The 19,985-nt window shown below is 40.9% G+C and overlaps 1 protein-coding gene across 3 annotated transcripts in view; it reads left to right on the forward strand.

Annotated features, from left to right (window-relative positions):
* ZSWIM5 (zinc finger SWIM-type containing 5) overlaps nt 1-19,985 on the forward strand; it is a 110,769-nt gene that overhangs the window by 38,809 nt on the left and 51,975 nt on the right. Inside the window, exon 1 of one of the 3 annotated variants that reach the window (XM_081915982.1) lies at nt 3,965-4,013. The exons of 1 other annotated variant lie outside the window; for it this stretch is intronic. In XM_081915982.1, the coding sequence (XP_081772108.1) occupies nt 3,980-4,013 (34 nt within the window). In that variant the 5' untranslated portion in view covers nt 3,965-3,979. Of the gene's footprint in view, nt 1-3,964; nt 4,014-7,774; nt 7,822-19,985 lie in introns of those variants that run through there. One more of the 3 variants, XM_081915983.1, reaches the window with a different exon arrangement.

Here is a 19,985-nt window from a genome sequence, read left to right on the forward strand (position 1 = left end):
TCTACTAAGCATTTATTTAGCATCAGCTATGTGCTGCAGACACTGCTGGGATTTTGAGCTAAGAGAGTCTCAAGAACCTGGCAGCAGATAATGCCCATTGTGTATAAGGCTGCCTTTGGCCTGACCTAGACAAACTGCTCAATGATGTAGTAAAACCGTTCCTGGGCTGTTTATGTAGTGGTCATGTATTTAGTAGATATATTTAAAAAAATAAACTAGCAGTCTCCCTTCCCCTGAAGTTAAAACTTAAAACCTTATTGTTTTCATTTTTATGCTGCCTTTTATAAAAACAATCTCAAGGTGCTTCATCATAAAAAAGATAAAAACACAATAACTATAGCAGTGATGCTGTCAGGACAAACTCAACATGCTGGCATTAATGGCCAAGATTTTAGCAAGTGCCAACAACCAAGAGCTGTAGATCAGGAAGGCTTGGAAGTTGACTGATGTTTGCACAAATCTTTGGGAGAGCCAGACTTTAACCTTTTAGTTGGATTTCTTGCACAGAGACAGAATCTACATTTGTCTTTGTAATAGTGGCCCTCTGCAAACCATGTGATATGAAATTTTGTAAGGAAAATGGAGACTGGAGGAGTCATAGAAGGAACTTTCTCTTTGATGTATGGGGCTCTGAAAGATTACTAGGCTTTGCCTTCTGATTTCTGGATTTTCTAGAATAAACTACACCTTTTAGCCAACATATTGGGTAAAAAAACCCCTGTATTTTTAAAAGTAAGATGCTTGCTAGCACATAAGTAAATTCCTATATAATCAATACACCTCACAGACTATACTTAACCCCATCATCTGTATCCCTTTTATATCACAGTTCTGCTAAGCAAATGTGCAGTTTCTTCTAAACTAATGCTTATGGCTATCACTTTATAACTTTTTGCTAGCACGATTATGCTTGGGAAATGCATCGATCATTGCTTGTGCTGCTTTACCCTCTTGCTGTTCTTGGGTATGAAAGGCTTATTCTTGGTCTTTTCCTTGTCTGGATTCTGGCAATTTGTTGAGCCTTGCTGACCCTAATAGCCTGCACCTTGCCTTCTCTCCAACCCAAGCATAGATGCAGCAATTTGCTTAATTTTTGTGTTGTGCTGTTATTTTGCAAATTGGTCAGCCTATAAGCAAAGATGATAATAAAGGCATTATTGTCAACTTGGTCTGTTCTGTTGCTAACATAATAATGCCATTTGTGATTTTGCTTTGCTGTATGAGTAACAATATGGGTCTGGGTGTTGGCTTTTCTTGCTGCAGCTTTAAAAATTTGAATATTTTAAAATAAAAAAAGTAGTTTTTTTGTGACATTTGACTGTTTACTTTCCACTCTCATTTTCTACCTGGAGCTTTATGTTCTGGTGACTTTGCATCAAAGTGAATAACAGCTGGAGGCCCATTTTGACCAGGTTTTTGTGAGGTGGAGGGTGCAGGGTAGGTCCCAAAAGAAGATAAAAATACCGTTGGCTGGACACCTTAATAAAACTTAGAAAACCAGGGTGACTGTTTAATATTTAATGAGAGAAAGGTGTTCCTAGTCTGGTACTGAGCAAGCCTATTGGCTTAAGTGGGAGCGTGATACTTTGCACAACTGAAGTTTTTTTTGAGATTTCCAGGGCCCCTAAAAGCATATTATTTTACATTTTGAATTTTAAAATTCTGTTAAACTTACAGTGTAAAAATGGAAAAGTAAGGGTAAGCTAGCAAACTTATGATATCCACCTCCCATAGATGGTGACACTATGTGTAAATGTACCTACTTATAGTTGAGCTCAGTTATTAGATATGTTTTCAGTAAATTATAATAATGTGTAGATTTGTAATAAAACCTCAAAGAAGCTGACAAAAAATCAAAAAAGAGGTATTTTAAACAAATAAAAATCAACAACAAACAGATTAAAACACATGTAACTTCTTATGTCTGAATAGTCTTGCCTAAACAAAAATATTTTAGTAGGTGCTGGAAAGAGTACAGTGAACATGCCTGCCTGATGTCAATAGCCAGGGAGTTCCAAAGTTTAGGTGCTGCTCAAAGACTGATTTCTTAAAACTGCAGGATGAGTATTATGTGGCACCTCTACCAGTGCCAGTTCTGCAGATTTAAGTGATTGAATGGGCAAGTATGGGATGAGGTGATCCCAAAAGTAAACTGGTCTCAAGCTATTAAGGGCGTAAGGGCTTTATATATACTAACAGTAACACCTTGAACTTGGCCAGGCAGCAAATTGGCAGCCAGTGCAGAGCTCTGAGTGGAAGTATCATGTGCTGACAAGGCCTCACTGCTGGCAGAAGCCATTCTGCAGTAATCGGAACTGCTTATGCTTCTGCATCAAGTGTACATTAATCTAACCTGGGCAATGTTCTTTACGTTGCAGTACATGGAGACCTAGGTATGTGCTTCCACTGAAGACATGATCACCAGCTTGGTCAGCAGCCAATCATTACTGGCATTGCCAACCATCTGTTTAGTGGGTTTGGACCAGGAGGAGCAGGGTTTAAATTCCCACTCAGCCTTGAAACTCACTGGGTGTCCTTGGGCCAGTCATAATCTCTTAGCCTCCCCTACCTCAAAGGGTTGTTGTGAGGGTGAAATGGGGAGGAAAACCACATAAGCCACCTTGAGCTCCTTGGAAGATAAAGGTGGTATATAAATGTAATAAATAAGAAACAAGAAATAAATAGAGCTTGATAAAGATGTAGATTTTTCACGTAATCTGCAAAGGCCCTAACAATAATAATATTTTCTGCAATTTGGTAACAGAAAAAAGACAGGACAATCTAAACTGACCATCTTATATAGAGTCACTTTGTCTATAGAACAACCATGTTCATTTTTGTTCCTGATAGTAAAACCACCTCGGCCCCTGCGGCCAGGGATCAGACAGGGCTCTGCTGTGTCCCTGATCCAATTTTAAAGGTTGTTGTGATTTAAGTTTGGCATGGCCCTGGAAGCTTAGCTTAATTTTTAAAGCGCCCAATGTGAATAATTCCCCTTTGAATACAGATAGAAAGAAGGGATATTGATTTAAAGCTTTAAAGCGGGTGGTTATGGATTTAAAGAAAGGAAAGAAAGGCAGGGGGAGCTTTAATGTTGGAAGAGCTGGCAGCCTAAGTATTTGTCTTTTGCAAAGAGGTTTTTTGCTGAGCACTGTGTAAGGGTGAGGGAAATTGCAATTGTGTTTGAAGTCTGGTTGGCTGGCAGCTGGAAGCCAGCTGTGGGGGCACTCCCTGAATTGTGGTTTTCCCATTCACATAGAAATGTTTGATATAAACTCACAGGCCTCCATGTAAGTGAAGTTAAGTGAATTATGTTGGCTTCCTGCAGGGAGACTATAGAGTTGCTCCAGCTTTCTGAACCCTTCTTGTTAGCCTAATCCAAAGAGTCTGAATGAAATGAAGCATAGGAGGGAGGGAGTGGGAGAAATTAGATTTGTTTTCAGGCCTGTCCTGGCTGCACCTTTGTGCTCAAAGTGGTATTAGTGGAAAAGGCATTAGAGCAGCAGGCTTAGTTCAGGGCAACTGGAAGGACAGTTCAGAGGTTAGTCAAGTCCTGCCCAGTAGCTTGCGGGAAAGCTGCAGCATTTTTCAGCGTAGGAGTTGATCTGTCAGCAAACTGGTGAGATGACTCTGTAACCCTGCTTTCTGAATTACAGAGGTGCTTGTATTAACCCCTTGCTCTGGTAAAGCTGTGGTCACATATACTTGATGTGAAAAGAAGAGGCAGCACCTTTGCACTACATTCTGCAGCAAGAAATAAATCCTATTGAATTCAGTGGAGCTTACTCCTGGATTAGGATTGCTGCCCTGGATATTATGTCTTCCCTTGTAAATCTTCCAGACTGATTCTATTGCACAGCAAATTGTGAGGGGGAAATAAGTCCATGTTCATTCCTACTTCTGGATCAATGGCCATGATCCAGTGAACTGTGAAAAGATGTTTGATGATCTCAAAGGGTTTTACAGCTGAATTCTATGAATGTCTACTGAAAAGGAAGGCCTACCGCTCCATAGTAAGTACGCATAGGAAGGCCTACCGCTCCATAGTAAGTACGCATAGGATTGCACCTTTGCCTTATTTTGTGAAACAGCAGTTCCCCAGCTGTATGCTACATTGCAGACTGACAACAATAATTCTGAAACATTGTGACAAGGCAAAGAAACTGTTTTTAAAAAGCCAAATTCTACTAGGGTAACAGAAGACGTTTGTTTCAGCCTAGGTAAAAGTCTCTGCCATTGTTGCTGAATACTGCAGTGATCATTGTGGAACGCTGAAGAGAAAGGTTTTGCAGTATACATAATTTTAAACATTCATAAAAGCTATCCAACACATTGGATTTTCAGTCCTGTTTCAGATTTCTTTTTACTACTAGTTTATGGATTACACTACTGTAAGTCCTTATACTGTTTCCTGCTTTGGTTGCAATACTGTGTTGTCATTTTTTTGTAGCAGTAACTGAACACTGTGGCCATCCTGTAAAAAAAACACATTCTTCTACTTGGACCTTTCTGAGAAGGTTCATCCCTTTCCTGTCATTCAGATTTTGCAAATTGCCTGTGATGTATTTTCTTCCCAGCTGAATTTATGGGTTGGAAGCATAAAAAGCTACTGTTTCAGATTGTCAATTTTGCGATTTAAAACAAAAGTTTAATGGTTTTGAGGACTAGGAGCTTCTCATCTCGATAGGTCTAATGCCAGAGCCGGTTTTCATACAGAGTTCCCACTTGGCCTCGAGGAAGAGCCATAGCTCAGTGGTACAGCATTTGCTTTGCATGCAGAAGGGCTCAGGTTTATCCCTGATATTTCCAGATAGAACCATAGATTTAAAGAGTTTGAGGGGATCCTGAGAGTCATCTAGTTCAACCCCCTACAATTGAGGCATAAGACTGGGAAAGTCTTATTTCTGAACGAAAAAGAGCTATTTATTGTCAGTGTAAACCAGCTTTCCCCAAACTGGTACCCTCTAGATGTTTTGGACTATAGCTCCCATCATCAAACCATGATGGCTTACTGTTTCAGTAGCTTAATGTTGAGCCAGCTGGGCAGGAACTGCAGTATCCTCTTCTACTTCTTGGTATGATGGGGAAATGCTTGTTGCTTCTATCACCCAGTGGTGGAAGAGTACTTAGCCTCCCCCTTCTGATTGATGAGGTTCTATTCTTTATTTGCTACTCGAGTAAATAGTGAATAGAGCTTCCCATTTTACAGCAAAACGCTTAAATAAACTTCCTTTGTATGAAATGAATGCTAGATAAAGTTTCCCATTAGTTTAAGCCAGAGATTTTCAACCTTTTTGGGTCCACGGCTCCCTTGACCAACTACATGCTTTCCATGGCACCACTGTGGGGCTCAGGAGCCCAGTTATGTCACCCCTTGCCTTCAACAAACAGATGTACAAACCTTTGGGAGACAGAGACGGGAGAGGGCCTCAGAGGAGGGAGAGAAGGAAAGAGGGACAGAAGAGGCCAGTGTTGCCCATGGCATCATTCAATGCACCCCAGGATGCTGCAGCACAATTGTTGAAAACCACTGGTTTAAGCCTTAAAATTTAAGGAAATTAGTCAGCAATAACGAGGAAAACATTGTCACAGGATAGCACATCATTAATAAAACAATATTTACTATTCCGGGGGTTGCCAGCAAGGTGCTCAGGGTTGCATATGTGCCCACAGAAGCCTTCCCTGGTGCACGCGAGGCCACCTCTCCTTCAATTAAAGTAGACTTGAAGGAAGCATTCTGTTGTAACCCGTAGAATAGGCTGCAGGGAGGGGAGACAGAGAGAGAGGCCCACAACACTTTGTTCCATTTGTTAATCAGCTCATGAGCCCAAAAAAGTTGGTGGTCTGTTCTTTAATCTCTTATCATACATTTGTTTAAATGATGACACCATGTGTATATTATGCCCATGGGGTTGGAAAATAAGGCCAGGAAGACCCTCATACAAATAACAGCAGCAGCATGGCTCAAACTTAATAAGATTAACAAAATCTATTTTCCTGCTGGACTGAATTAGGGTACCATATGCTTAAATATATCTAATTGCCCAACCTGATGCATATGTGATGGATGTATAGAAAACATATTCTAAGCCTGCTGTCGCTTCTAAAATGCATCAATAGTGTGGTTTTCCAAAAGTAAACATCTCACATTTTTAAATTGTTTTAAATATTAAGTTGGAAACTAAGAGTTAGAAATGGAAAATCTCTCATTCCTCTCCTAAAAATTTGTGCTGACATATTACCTTAAAACACCAGAGTTAACATCCCTGCAGTGTTGGAGTAACCTAATGCTTTTGACGCAGCACTCTGTATGCTTCTTCCTAACACTTATTTGCTGGTGCAGCAAGTTCTAGGATTCCGCTTAAGACAACTTTTCTGTTATAGAACCTTATGAGTTCTGGACCATGCTGAATGAAATCTGAGTTCAGGCAAAATCTGCCTGTCTTGAGATTTCCTGCCTTCATTTTAAAAGAATTTGCAGACTATACTAGACAAAACCTCAGGCCACCTACCCCATTTGTTCCGAACAAGGAAAGTACAGGCTGAGGAAGATTGAGAAAAGAAAAGGTTTTCAGCCAGGGTAAACAGTAGTCCTGTTCTGTATTTCCCCGCTCCCCAATTCTGCACAATGCCATCTCTTTCAATGAGTCTTTTTGTTGTTATCGTCATTAGTGTTGAAAACCACTCTCTTAGACTGCAATCCTACATTCAGTTTCTTGGGCTTAACTGACATTGAACTCAATGGACTGGCTTTTGAGCAGACATGTGTAGGATTCATTTATACTTCAAGTGAGGTCAAGTTGTGCGGACACACTGATGTGAATGCTGTATTGGCTCCACCAGTGTGTCTGTGCTTCACTGCCAATCTGCTTTTCACCTCACCATCCAGGTAAACTATAGTACAGCTGGGGTGGGGTGGCAGCTCTGCCCCACCACACTGGCCGCTACTGAAAACAGTTCCTGAAAAACAAAGGTTGCAATTTGTTTTAATTTGCATAAGTACATAATTGTGAAGGTTTTTAGTTCTGCTTACATACATGTGCATGAAGCCTATAGCAAAGGAATTGTTAATTTCAAATCAGTATGTCAAATTCATCTCCTTTATGCCTTCTTAGGGTTATCAGGTCACAGTGGTGCAGCAACAGTGGTAGCCGTTACTAACAAAACTTGCCCTTTTGAGGCAAAGGAAGGGAATATTTGTCTAAATTCTAGTTCAAACGGCCTCATGACCCATTGCCTCCTTGTCAGCCCTTAGCCTTCCAGCCTTCTCAGTTTGCCCATCTTGTGCAAATAGAGTTCAGCCTGCTACTAGGCCCAATGTGAAATTTGGCCTCTGCCCAGTGCCTCTATTTTTTCAGCTCCATTTGTCTAGTACCCAAACTTTCCCCAGATTCCTTCTTTTAGCCCATTGTGTATTTTGTCTCCTTGAGCTAGTCTGCCTCTTCCCAATACTTCCTAAAAGTCTCTTCGAACATACAGCTTCTAATATTATGTTGTTTCTCTCCTTCCCTTTCTTGCCTCTGTCTTCCATGCAAATTTAACAGCATTGCTCTCAGACCAATTGCAATGTTCACACCATCATAGCCAATCAGTGTCCAAGGCTTTGCTGCTGAAAGCACAATACAACATATGGGTAGGGTGGGGAGCCACACACACATAAAATTTCCTAAGATCCAAAAACTATTGGATTAAAAGAATTGAGGCACGTACATAGTGAGCTTGCTTAAAACATGTGCCATGCAACCATTCTGTCGCTTAATCTTTCAGTCCCAGTCCTCTTCCTCTGCATGTTCAAAGTAATACTGAAACTTGAAGACAGCAGTGAGTATCTAGCTGCCTGCTGCTTTCATGTTATGCTTCAATTTGGGTGGGCAAGTGTGGGATGGCACAGAAAGGTTGATAGGTGGAGAATGTGGAGACGGAGAGGACAAGTAGACTCTCCACATCCTGAATTGAATTTTTGTGGTTTTTACAGAGTACCCCACACTTTAATAATAGAACCACTTGTGTGTGTCTCTGTGATGTACAGAGAGCAAGTTCATAAGGCCACACTTGGTTGTATATTAGTAGTTCATACTTTTCGGTCTATTTGAAAGTAACATTAATTATTAACCTGGAATAAGTGACTTCAAATTATGCTGTACATGATCAGGAGGTACAGCTTTCTGATTAGTGCTTTACCATGAGTGCCTTATACACAGGCTAGCCAACCTGGTGCCCCCCAGATGTTTTGGACTACAACTCACATCAGCCCCAGCCCTGGTCAAGGATGATGGGAATTGTGGTCCACAATATATGGAGGGCATCACATTGGCTAGCTGTTTCTTACTAGTTAACCTCAGTTATAGCACCTGACCAACAGTCTCCATCGGAAAATCTTAGGCTTTAAGAGAAGAAAGAAAGACTTGGTCCTATTTTGTTCTGTGTTTCTGGTCAGTGACTTGGGGTTGGCTTTCCTTCTGAATCCATGTTAACAGGGCAAAATATAATGCTTGATGGTATTTGGAGTTTGAATGTTTGTTAATGAGGGTGAGACTTACAGTGGTACCTTGGTTCTCAAACTTAATCCATTCCAGAAGTCCATTCCAAAACCAAAGTGTTCCAAAACCAAGGCGTGCTTTCCCATAGAAAGTAATGCAAAATGGATTAATCTGCTACAGACTTTTAAAAACAACCCCTAAAAGAGCAATTTAACATGAATTTTGCTATCTAACGAGACCATTGATCCATAAAATGAAAGCAATAAACAATGTACTGCAGTCACAAAATCGATCAATGAATGAATGAATGAATGAATGAATCAATCAATCAATCAATCAATCAGTAGCTGAACTGGGTTCCACACAGTCACTAAAACAAAACAAAAAGAGTAGCAAAAACAAAAACGCATAATAAATAGAAAAAGCAGACAGACCTCCACGTAACACTCAAAATAGAAGTGTGACACTCAAAACGGAGCACGTTCGACTTCCAAAAAAAGTTCGCAAACCAGAACACTTACTTCTGGGTTTGCAGTATTTGGGTTCCAAGTTGTTTGAGTACCAAAGCATCTGATATAACAAACATCCTCAAATCATTGTTATCTTGTGTTATAGATAAAATGCTGGGAGCTGATTAAAACCATTGGAATGCTAATAGGGAAGAAACTTTATGGAACAAGACTAGAATAAGTATCTCCTCCCTCTGTCCCACTCCTACCCCACTTTGACAACATTCAGATTGGGAACAGGCACCTAATACTTGTTCAGTGGTTTCATATTGCCCTCTGTATCTACCTGAGGCAGACAGATCTGGAGATGTGGAAAATTAATCAGAAAATCCCAATAACCTATAAATCATCTGAGTGTGATTAATGGTTCTAGGAAGTGAAAGGTGGTGAGATGGTAGCTTGGGTTGTCTTGCAAGGCTAGCAGTTTTTCCATGAGAGCAATTAGTTTCAGACATTGATCCAATAGATTATGTAAGCCAAAAAATTGATGCTTGCTTGCATTATAAGGTTTTTACCACTGTACTAAATTAGGTTTGCAGGCAGAGTGGTGCTGAAAGGCAGTAGATTACATATGCAACCAATTTTCTCCTGGAGATGCAACAGAGGGGAGAGGCCACGAGAGGAAGCCAAGATTTATCAGTAGGCCTATCATAGGTTAGAAGTATTAGTGCTGTGGGCCCTTGCCTTCTGATTTCTTACATCAATAACTGGAAAGTGCCTCTGCTGAGTAATGCAGATTTGTAGCCATCTATGTGTATAAAAGATATTGCAAAAGTCTTAACTGGCATAGAAATATTTTTGGAATCTTTTAGAGTTTTTTTGCACTAATTGCATATGGAAGTTTATATGACATCTGTAACTTACATTTAAATTCACAAGTTCTCCTTTTCCTCCTGTGGTCAGCGACCAAGTTGTCAGCTGCCATCATGGGAGAGGCCAACACCTGGAAACATTTTGTAAGTGGTTTGTGAAAAACTCTTATTTGTATAGCTTCACCACTGACCATGTATGGCATTTTTTAAGCATTAGTTTTCTTTAAAGGGTTTTTAATTCTGGCTCCTAAGCATGAAAATGAACTTTTGTAAAACCTAAGATCAGAGGGCAAGGGGAGAGATGCAGGCAGGATCCCCCATACTTTGTGGTTGGAATTTAAGGAGAATTGGGAGCGGGGATTGGAATCTTCTTTGCACAACTCTAGGTGAAACTAATTGAATCAAATATACAGGCAATTCCCCACTTACATGGGGGTTACATTCTGGCACACATAAGTGAAAATTGGGTAAGTGGAGAGCACCCTCTAAACACCCTTTAAATACCCTCTCTGCAGCTTTCTCTCCAATCCAGATTAAAAAGACCATGGCAAAAATATCCACAACTGAAGTTGAAGCTCTGGGGCCAGCCAGAGGCTGGAGGATGCAAAAAAAAGTGGCTGCTGCACCACAGCGCACATCAGCTGTTAGGTGGGGAGGCTGACCAGCCTAAACAAAACACTGCTACACCTCTAGTCTCTTCTCTGCCCTCAGTGAAGTCTACTTTGGGCTCTGGGAGGGTCTTCATGTGAGCCACAATGATTCTCCATCTCTCGCCCTCTCATTTCCTGGTACAAATTAAATTATTAAATTATACTCCATAAGCTTCTGAAGGAAGGAAACATTGGTTCTAATGGAAGGAAAGTATATTGAGAGTGTGTACTGCAGATTGCTTACACTTAGGTACTCCTAAGTCCAGTATGTAGATCTGCTCCTGCACCTTAGACAGGGCTTTGTGATGATGTGCTAACCTCCTTGTTGTAACAATAACGCCTCCTGTGGGGAGGTATTCTCAAAAGGGTTTTAGTTCTTTTCTATTTAGCAGAAAGTACATCCTCAAATCGCTCTGAGGGCCACTTAAAGGTTTTTATCAGTTCAAGAGCTGCTTTTACCCTATTGAACATGGGAAAGCATTTTTGTTGCCATTTGAACATAATGGTGCTTTTCTTAAAATAAATAAATAAATCTTTAACTTTCATTTTCTGTCTGTAGCACGCAGGCTCCCTCTCAACATCTCTGTTCATGCTTCCCCCTTTTCCCCCATTGCTCATCTTCTCTTCTCTCTGCACCTCCATCTTTGTTTCCCCACCAACAGGTGTCTCCACATGGATGCTTGAAGGTGGGGTGTGCAGCAAGGTGTTTCAGGACAGAGCTATGTATGGCATACAACCTTCCCTGTGGCACCTAAGCTACCCTGCTGTCTTCAAGTGCAGGAGAGGATGCTGCCCCATCACCAGTGGTGAAGTAAGGTTCAGTTGCCAGCCCAGGAGGCTTTTGTGCATGAGACTGGGAAGGCATCGTCCTGTCCCTTCGCCATAGGCTGGTCAGCATCAGTTTCCCCTTTGTAAAATGGAGGATAGCTATGATTAATCAGTCAGGAGCTATTGATAAGGTGGCTAGAATAAATATTGTTAAGCCCTTCACCAATTAAGCCTTACTTTCTGTGTATTAATGATAACCAGTGGTGGTTATTGACACAGATTAAAATATTTGTGCCAAGGTATCCTATACTCTGCACCAAGAAAAGCTGAAATCTGCAGTCCGTAATTTATAAACAGGTTTATACATTGGTTTATACAAAGGGCTAGAAACTTGCAGGAAAACAAGCTCCGATTCTCAGCCTTTTGAGTTTTGGGCCTAATACCATGCATGGGATTTTGTAATACACAAAGCCCATGTATTAATCAGTCTTCCTGCAGCAAAAGGATGGAAATGAAAACTATTTGTGCATAGTTAGAAGAGACTATTTGTGACCATTAGGTCAGTTTGCAACCACACCATTCTAAAAGGCACAGGATGACATTGCAGTTGAAAGAATGTCCAGCTAATCACTGGGTTCTTTTCAGAGACAATGAGCTTTGCTTTTGTATAGCTGTTGGTGTTCCTCATCCACCTTTTCCTGGCCAAAAAACATCCAATGCTTCTTATTTCACTGCACTCCATGGAAATGCAAACAACTGCCCAAGGAGAACAGAGTGATCTTTTCCTCCATGGACAGTTTTGCAGCATGACTCAGCCATGCTCACTTTTGCCTGCTGATGGGCTCTAGTCAGCTGTGCAGTAGAGGGCACAGTCATGGGGAGATTCGGAGATTGCCCTTGGTATTGAGAGTGAGTTGCAACGTGAATAGTTTTTCATATTTAGCATTCTGATTTGGAACCCTTATTCCTGACTCTTTTAAATACATATTTTTTTGTTGTACTGTTTGGGATTGCCATCCTATTGAATATGGGACAATACCTAGATTTCAGTTCTGTAGGTAGGACCTCATTCATATATTAATTCATTCATTTCTATATCACCCTTCCTCATAGCCGCACTGCAGTTATGCATATACAATTTTATTAAAACTATAAAACACAATATAACAAATTAAGATTGGTGCTGAACTCCATACCAAGGCAACAGCAGGAACCAGTCCACTATTACAGATAGTCAGCACATAATATAGAAGGGAAAATTGTACTCTCTGATTTCTGTGTGGCATTTGTTGAACCCCAACTTCTCAATATTTAGCTGCCTGTGTTCAGGCCGTAGTAAGCAATAGCATGCAGAGAATCACTATGTAATAGGTTTCAATTCAATCTCTGGTTTCTCTTCAGATTGTATAAATCTTTCGCAATAGGTTTCTTGGCTCATCATTTCACCTCAGCAAATACTTCCAACAACATGTCTTGGAAAGAGACAGAGTTTCTCACCTGGTACTGATAAAAGATTGCTGCTTTTCTTGCTCTCCTAAGCGGTTAACTTAATGAATGCAAAGTCATTCTCCATTCTGGCAATGCCCGTAGCTCTTTTCAGCATCTTCTCCCACACTTTTTCTCTGTAGGTGGTGGTGGTGGTGGTTGTTCATTTTCCTTCCACTATCCCATTTGGTATGTTTAATAAAAAAAAATCACTTAGAAATTTGTAGGTCATTGCTAAAGTAACTGCTGTTGGTTGAAGGCCATGTAATGGTACTACATGGCTGCATTTTGCTGACAAATTATTCTCTTTGCCTTTGAAAAGAAGGGGAAGCAACTGAGAGTTTTAATAAAATTTTATACTGAAGCTCCATCCATTATGAAAGATCCACATGTAACCAGGTGAATACAACTCCCCCCCCCCAGCATGTTCCTTATGTTTCTGTGCATTATGCAAATACCATTCTGTTATTTGCTCTGCTACTAATAATGGTGCTTATTAGTTAGCCCCGAGGGCATATGATGTAGCCACATTACAAATGCTAATCAGGTTGGGGTCTTGTCAGTGCCTGAATGGGAGACTGCTTAGGAACCAGATGTACACTGTCATGAGTTCTGTGATGGATGGAAGGTGGGATATCAATATACTAAAATGAATATACTAAATCAATATAATAATATTTCCAGATTGCACCTCCCAGCAGTTTCATATAGGTGTTAAGCAGCACTGGGGACAAAATAGAACCCTGTGGGACCACACAGCACAAATGCCATGGTGTAAAGCAGGACACTATTCACTATTATTCTCTAGTAGCAGTGGAATCACTGTTATACAGTACCCCCAATCCCCAATTTATCAAACCACTCTAGGAGAATTCATTAGTATTGAAAGAGGTGTTGAGGATGTGCAAGTGCAGTGGTGGGCCTTGGGGTCTCAAATTTCGGTGGCACCCTATGCAAAACCAAAATTCTGTCCGCCTGCTTCTTGTACTCCATTCTAAAGCATAGTTGTGGCATCTCCTGTGTGCCCCTGAGGCTCATCGGTCAGTGTGACTGAGAATGGGTGGTCAGCCTCTCCCCTGCAGATGTCCTTTCTGCATCCTGGAGTTGCAATAACTGACAATGATCCCAAGGACACTGACCAGTTGGTAGTCTAAATATCTCCCTCTGACCTACAGTATGTCAGCTATGGTATTGTGTGCATGGGGTCCAACATTATTGACAGATTATGAATTTAGAATCACAGAGAGGAAAGGGTTGAACCCCATCTCCCACAAAACCACAGTCTTGACCAGAGTCAGGGAGACCTGCAGCTGCTTTTAAGCTTACATAAAACAGCAATAGGAAATCTGGTCACAGATCTCTCAATGTCACATCTGGTTGTACCCTGAGTGCCAAAAAGTAGAGCCAGTTTTGTTTGCTGTATGTTATGTTTTTCACTAAGCACTATTTAGCCTCATTTGCGTTAGATCTCCCCAAGGCCTGCGGACCTCATCCTGTGTATCTCATCTATAGCATGTTTTTATGTGCTACTCTGAAGCCAACTGTGTGCCATGAGAGATGCAGCATTAGAATGTATTGATGTGGTCCGCTGTAGAAAGCTAGAGATCTTGGCTTTGAAACTTTCAGAGAGGAAATGGGTGTCTTTGTTCTAATGCCGGAGGGGCTTTAGAAGTATGAAAATCCACAAGGCCACTCCCTTCATTACCCTGTGAATTATTGGACTCAGATTGTTAGTGTCTTTGTCATGTGAAGTATATGATTATTTTTTACAGTTAACGTTTAACAGAGCTGAAGACCTTAAAGGAAATGGCAAGAGAGCTTCCAGACTTGCAGAGCTTAGTTCCAATAAAATTTATGAAGTGACTTTGCACCAAGGAGATTCTTTCCGCCTCTCCCGATAGGCTAGAAGTACAAAAGCTTTTAATAAATCAGAGGCAGATTGGTCCAGCGTCCAAAATTGGTCCCAGATTCACTTAAAATGGTGCACTCTCCAAGTCATTTTGGTGTCACTTGTATTTGCTAGCTGTACAAGCATGCCACAAGAGACCTGTGTGTGTGTGTGTGTGTGTGTGTGTGTGTGAGAGAGAGAGAGAGAGAGAGAGAGAGAGAGAGAGAGAGAGAGATTCTGAACTAATTAACCACAGCCACCCGCTGCCACACAATATTCAGCCACATGTTTACCAATCTGGGGATTATTATAGCTGTAGTGCATATTTGCATGAAGAGAAAGGACCTGCTTTATGTTAGTTGTGCATGGGTGCACTCATGGTACCAAGAGTGGCATTGACACCAGGTTGTCTCACATCAAATGGTGCCTGGACCAGCTGAAATCCACTGATGGATTCCATGATGTGCAGCTAACCAACATTAGGGTTGCCATATTTCAGGACACTGATTTCCACCAGATGTCAATTCCGCCTTTGAGATCCCGGTAATGTCTGGGAAAATCCGGCTGTATGGCAGCCTTAACCAACATACTGTGGTGGGGGTGGGGTGGGGGTTGCAGTCTCATACAATCAGCACTGAGGATAAGTGAGCTGCTCCCTAGTGTTGTGACTGTGTCAAGAGAAGTGTCAGTACTGTACTATATTACCTCATATTGCATCAGATATATCCTGTCTGGGATGGTTCATCTTACAGCAGTAGTGGCAAACTCGCAAGTGTTGATACAGACTAAAAGGGATGTGTATTTCTTAACCTTTTGTCATCTTGCTGCATCAGAGCTGTTGTGATGGATCAAGCGGTGTGTGAGGAGCCATGCAGTGGTTGGTTAGACTCTGGAAGCAGCAGAACCTTATTGTGAAAATCAGTCGGTTTTTTAAACAGGACTAACAATGCTTCCACTCACCTGCAGTGTTGTGCACTTTGTTGTTCTCATGGATTCTAGTGCAAGCTATCTTGTTATTCTGTTTATAAAGGTGGCCTGCATTGCAGGAATTTAGGTTGCTTGGCTTCCACGTAACAAGTGCTGTTTTGTTTGCTGGAGCATTCCAACTTGGTACGCAGAACAAAGCCAGAACATCTAATGGAGAGGTATTAAGAGGTTACATCCTCCTCAATGGGTGATCTCTCTAGTGGCATAAAGACAGTAATTTCTTTGCTCTTGAATGCTCAGGTTGCAAAGCCAGCTACCCCGTTCCCCCTAAATTATGTGTAATTCTGGGATTTGGCTGAATGCCTTGGTCTGGCTCTCCTTCTGAAATGCCTCTCCTTGCTGAAGCCATGGGGATAGTTGAAAAGTGCCTCTGGAATGCAAGCCAGCATTCCTGCAGGGCAGCCTCTGCTGAGGCAATCCAGAGGGTTCATTGTATGAGGCACGTGGCAGGCACTTGTGGGTGAAGGGGGGGAGGATGTTGCTGGGTAGTTCAAATGGGAACATAGATCCTCATGAGTTTGAACTTGACATCTGTATTAGGCAAAGGCGCAAAGCTCTTGACTGACCAGTTCAACCTCTCAGATAAAGAGTTCAAAAATATGAGTAGCTTAGAGAATGTAAGACAAAACCTGCCAAATGTCCAACATCCTGTTCCTGCCTTTAAACCAGGACTCCAAATGAGCAATTTAATTAGCTGGAATTCTGCCTTCCCCTTTTCTGCTTGCCAGCCCACAATACAGAGAAGCTTCTACAATATTTGCATTACACATCTAGCAGCCAAGTGCGGGTAAAAATACTGTGCAACAGCACAGGATTCAATTATTTTATCTGTGTTTCATTGACAGTTTTATTACGTACATTGCTTAGACAACTTTCTGATTAAGCAGGCTACAAATGTTCCCTTAAAGAAAGAATGTAATGCAAGTTGAACAGCAACTTGAAAACCATTCAGTAAAATGCTCACCAAACGGAACAAATTTCCATTATATCAGAACTGTATAGTGTGACTTTGGCATGGTAGTTCTGTTACTTACAGCAAATACATTGGACAAGTGGAGTCGTGTCTATAACAACAGGCCTTCACTATTACGGAGAAAAGGCACAGCTAAATACTGGAGACTCTCAATTTAAGCTTTTGAGGTTTTTCCAAGAGCAAACAAGGAATAATATGTGTGCATTAGAATGGATCACATATTGGACCTTATTTATGAGTGATATGTTGCCGTAAATACACTCTAAAATCCTCAAGTCTAATTCTGCAAGGGGGCCATTGAATAACAAAGTACAGTGGTACCTCGGGTTAAATACTTAATTCGTTCCGGAGGTCCATTCTTAACCTGAAACTGTTCTTAACCTGAAGCACCACTTTAGCTAATGGGACCTCCTGCTGCTGCTGCGCCGCCGGAGCACAATTTCTGTTCTCGTCCTGAAGCAAAGTTCTTAACCCTATTTCTGGGTTAGTGGAGTCGGTAACCTGAAGCGTATGTAACCTGAAGTGTATGTAACCCGAGGTACCACTGTATTAGTTTTTCCCTTTCCAAAACCAGGGTCCTGAACACTATGGGTGATATCCAACGTTAGTCATACATGGAACAGACCCTTTGAAATCATTAGATTAAGCCCACTAATTTCAATGGGTCTACTCCGAATATGACTAATGCTGGATATCATCATATACAGTGGTACCTCAGGTTACATATGCTTCAGGTTACATACGCTTCAGTTTACAGACTCCGCTAACCCAGAAATAGTGCTTCAGGTTAAGAACTTTGCTTCAGGTTGAGAACAGAAATAGTGCTCCAGTGGCGCGGCAGCAGCAGGAGGCCCTATTAGCTAAAGTGGTGCTTCAGGTTAAGAACAGTTTCAGGTTAAGTACGGACCTCCGGAACAAACTAAGTACTTAACCCGAGGTACCACTGTATATGTATTAGGTATCCAGTATTTTTAATGGGTTTATGGAAATGTGAAATCAGTTAATGGGCTTTGCTTTTTGGGTAATATGCTATTTGAACTGTGCCATAATAGAAAATGAATGAATAGCTTTTAAGAGTGGGCACTGTGGAATATACATTATTGGAATCTTTTGCTAGGACTACAATAATATAGTGATGAAAAATAACTGACCATTCATTCATTCATTCATTCAGACATTGTTATAATGCTTTGCGCATAAGGCAGGGTACAGAAGTTTACAAAACAGAATTAAAAACCGTGTACAATTGATTTGTAGCTATTAATGGGCAGAGCAAACCAACCCCGCTTTGTGCCACATTGGGGACTTTGGATTGGTTAGAGGTCCCTTCTACCCAGTCCTGCTGGCCTCCATCAGCTTCCTGTTGGTCCATCTCTTTAGCTTTGTGCCCTGGGTTGTCAGCATCTACTAGAGATCTGGCTTCTTATGTATAGCACATAGAGCATATGCTAGGTCCACTGTGCACTCATGCAGTCTTTCTCTCTTTTTCTCTCTTATACCTCCTCCCTGTGGTTCCAGCACACCCTTTAAAAAGCATTTGACAAGGTGAACTTGCAGTCCCTTCCTATCATGTTTGTCATGGATTTTTGGATCACACCTTACTTGGAATTCTAAATCTTGTTGAATTTGCCTGCAATATGTCAGTCTCTCTCAGGGTTAGAAATTTGTTCAGAGCATTAGACTTTATTTAGAAAGTAGGCTTCAGCTTTTCTCCTTGAGCTGTTGGAAATTGTATTTCTGGAACTGTAAACCAGACTTGTTTTGTCCAGCTCTTGACGCTTCTGCAGGCATGTGCAAACTCAACCATGAAATGGCAAGGAAAATGGCTCTGTGTTTAAGCCTGAAACAAATCCATTACTTCAGGGCTAGAGTTGCTTCAGAAACAAAGCAGTTATTAATCCAAACAGATGGCTTTTCCAACACAATTTAAACCCTTTGCTCAACAGTGCAAAGTAAATATCGAGTTGTCCCTGTAATTCCACGGGGCAGGAAAGATGTTCATAGACATTGAACGGATTTATGCCTCTGGAAAAACTACTGGAAAATGTGATGTGCATGGTCAGCATAGCTAGAATGAGAAAGGGAGTAAATGTAATTTTAGAACTTCGCATTTACTGTGGTTTGAATATGTGTATGCACTGCAGATACCTAGAAAGCAATGGCATAGGCTACTTCTGGTAAAATGTTTTGACCTTTCTTTTCCAGAATCATTTTTTAAAAAATGCTTAGTTACTTTTAACAATTGACAAGAAAGAAAACAATAATAACATCTATATAGGCAGAGCATATTCTCAAAGATGTCACAATTACAATAGATACAAAAAGCAGAACATGAACTTACAGTATCCCAAATCTATTTAATTGAATCTATATAATTGAGATTGTAGAGGGAAAATTAAAAAAAACACCCTAAATTCCTTTAAATATCTTCATTCCCACCACAAATAAAACAACCTTTCCAGCATTCATCTGAGATCATAGGGTTTGTTTTATGGAGTTTTCTATGAAGTTTTAATAGTGCTAAATACCTCCTATGCAGAAATGTGAATGTTGCTTCTTGAAATCTTACTAACATTGTCCTTTTAGGTTCCTTGTTCCACATCACATTCATGTTTTTTTCCAGCGCCTTGCTGAAATTTACTTTCTGGATTTCTTTCCTCAACTCCATAGTGACTGAATTCTACCATGGCATTGGCCTACCTGGATGTAGATAACCTAACCTCAGTGACCCATGCTCTGGTAACCTCCTATTTGCTTTACCTCATCTTATTCTGTGTAGCTTTGAAGAGGGTGCAGAATCTTCACTCCATGCAGAATATAATGGTGAGAGCTTTAAGTAGCACTGGGCATTGTCAACACAGCATGACAGTCCTTTCTTTCTTGCACTAGTGTTCAATTCATTTCCAGGCCCAATTTGAAGTGTAGGTTTTGACCTATAAGGCCCTATAAGGTTAGAGACCTTGGTACTGGAAGCAAGCTCTCTTTCTATATATTCCTGTTTATGCCCTCAGATAAGCAGCAGAGGCCCTTCTTAGAGTGCCCTATGAATCTGAAACATGGAAAGCAGCTACAAGACACAGGAACTGTTCTGCAGTGGCCCCCTGGCACCAGAATGCTCTCCCTAGAGAGTCTTGCCTAGCACCTAGTAACATTTTTTCAGCAGCAACAAACTTTTCAAAAATTCCCCAATACCTTTTAACATCTAATGTTGTTTAATACTCTTTTAAAATGTATTATCTTTCAAAATTTATATATGTTAAAGAGTGCTATTAATATTCTTAGTTTCCACTTTTGATAGTGGTTGGTTTATCTTTTAGTCCTTAGGAGGTTGTTTTAGCTCTTTGTAGTTGATTATGTGACATAAAATGGGATTTTTATGTTTACTTCATAGGCATGTTTGGTTTTCATCTGGTTTTCACTGTTGGGTTGTTGG

This window comes from Podarcis melisellensis (assembly GCF_964234715.1).
Source record: "Podarcis melisellensis genome assembly, chromosome: 6".
In the NCBI taxonomy this organism is placed as follows: domain Eukaryota; kingdom Metazoa; phylum Chordata; class Lepidosauria; order Squamata; family Lacertidae; genus Podarcis; species Podarcis melisellensis.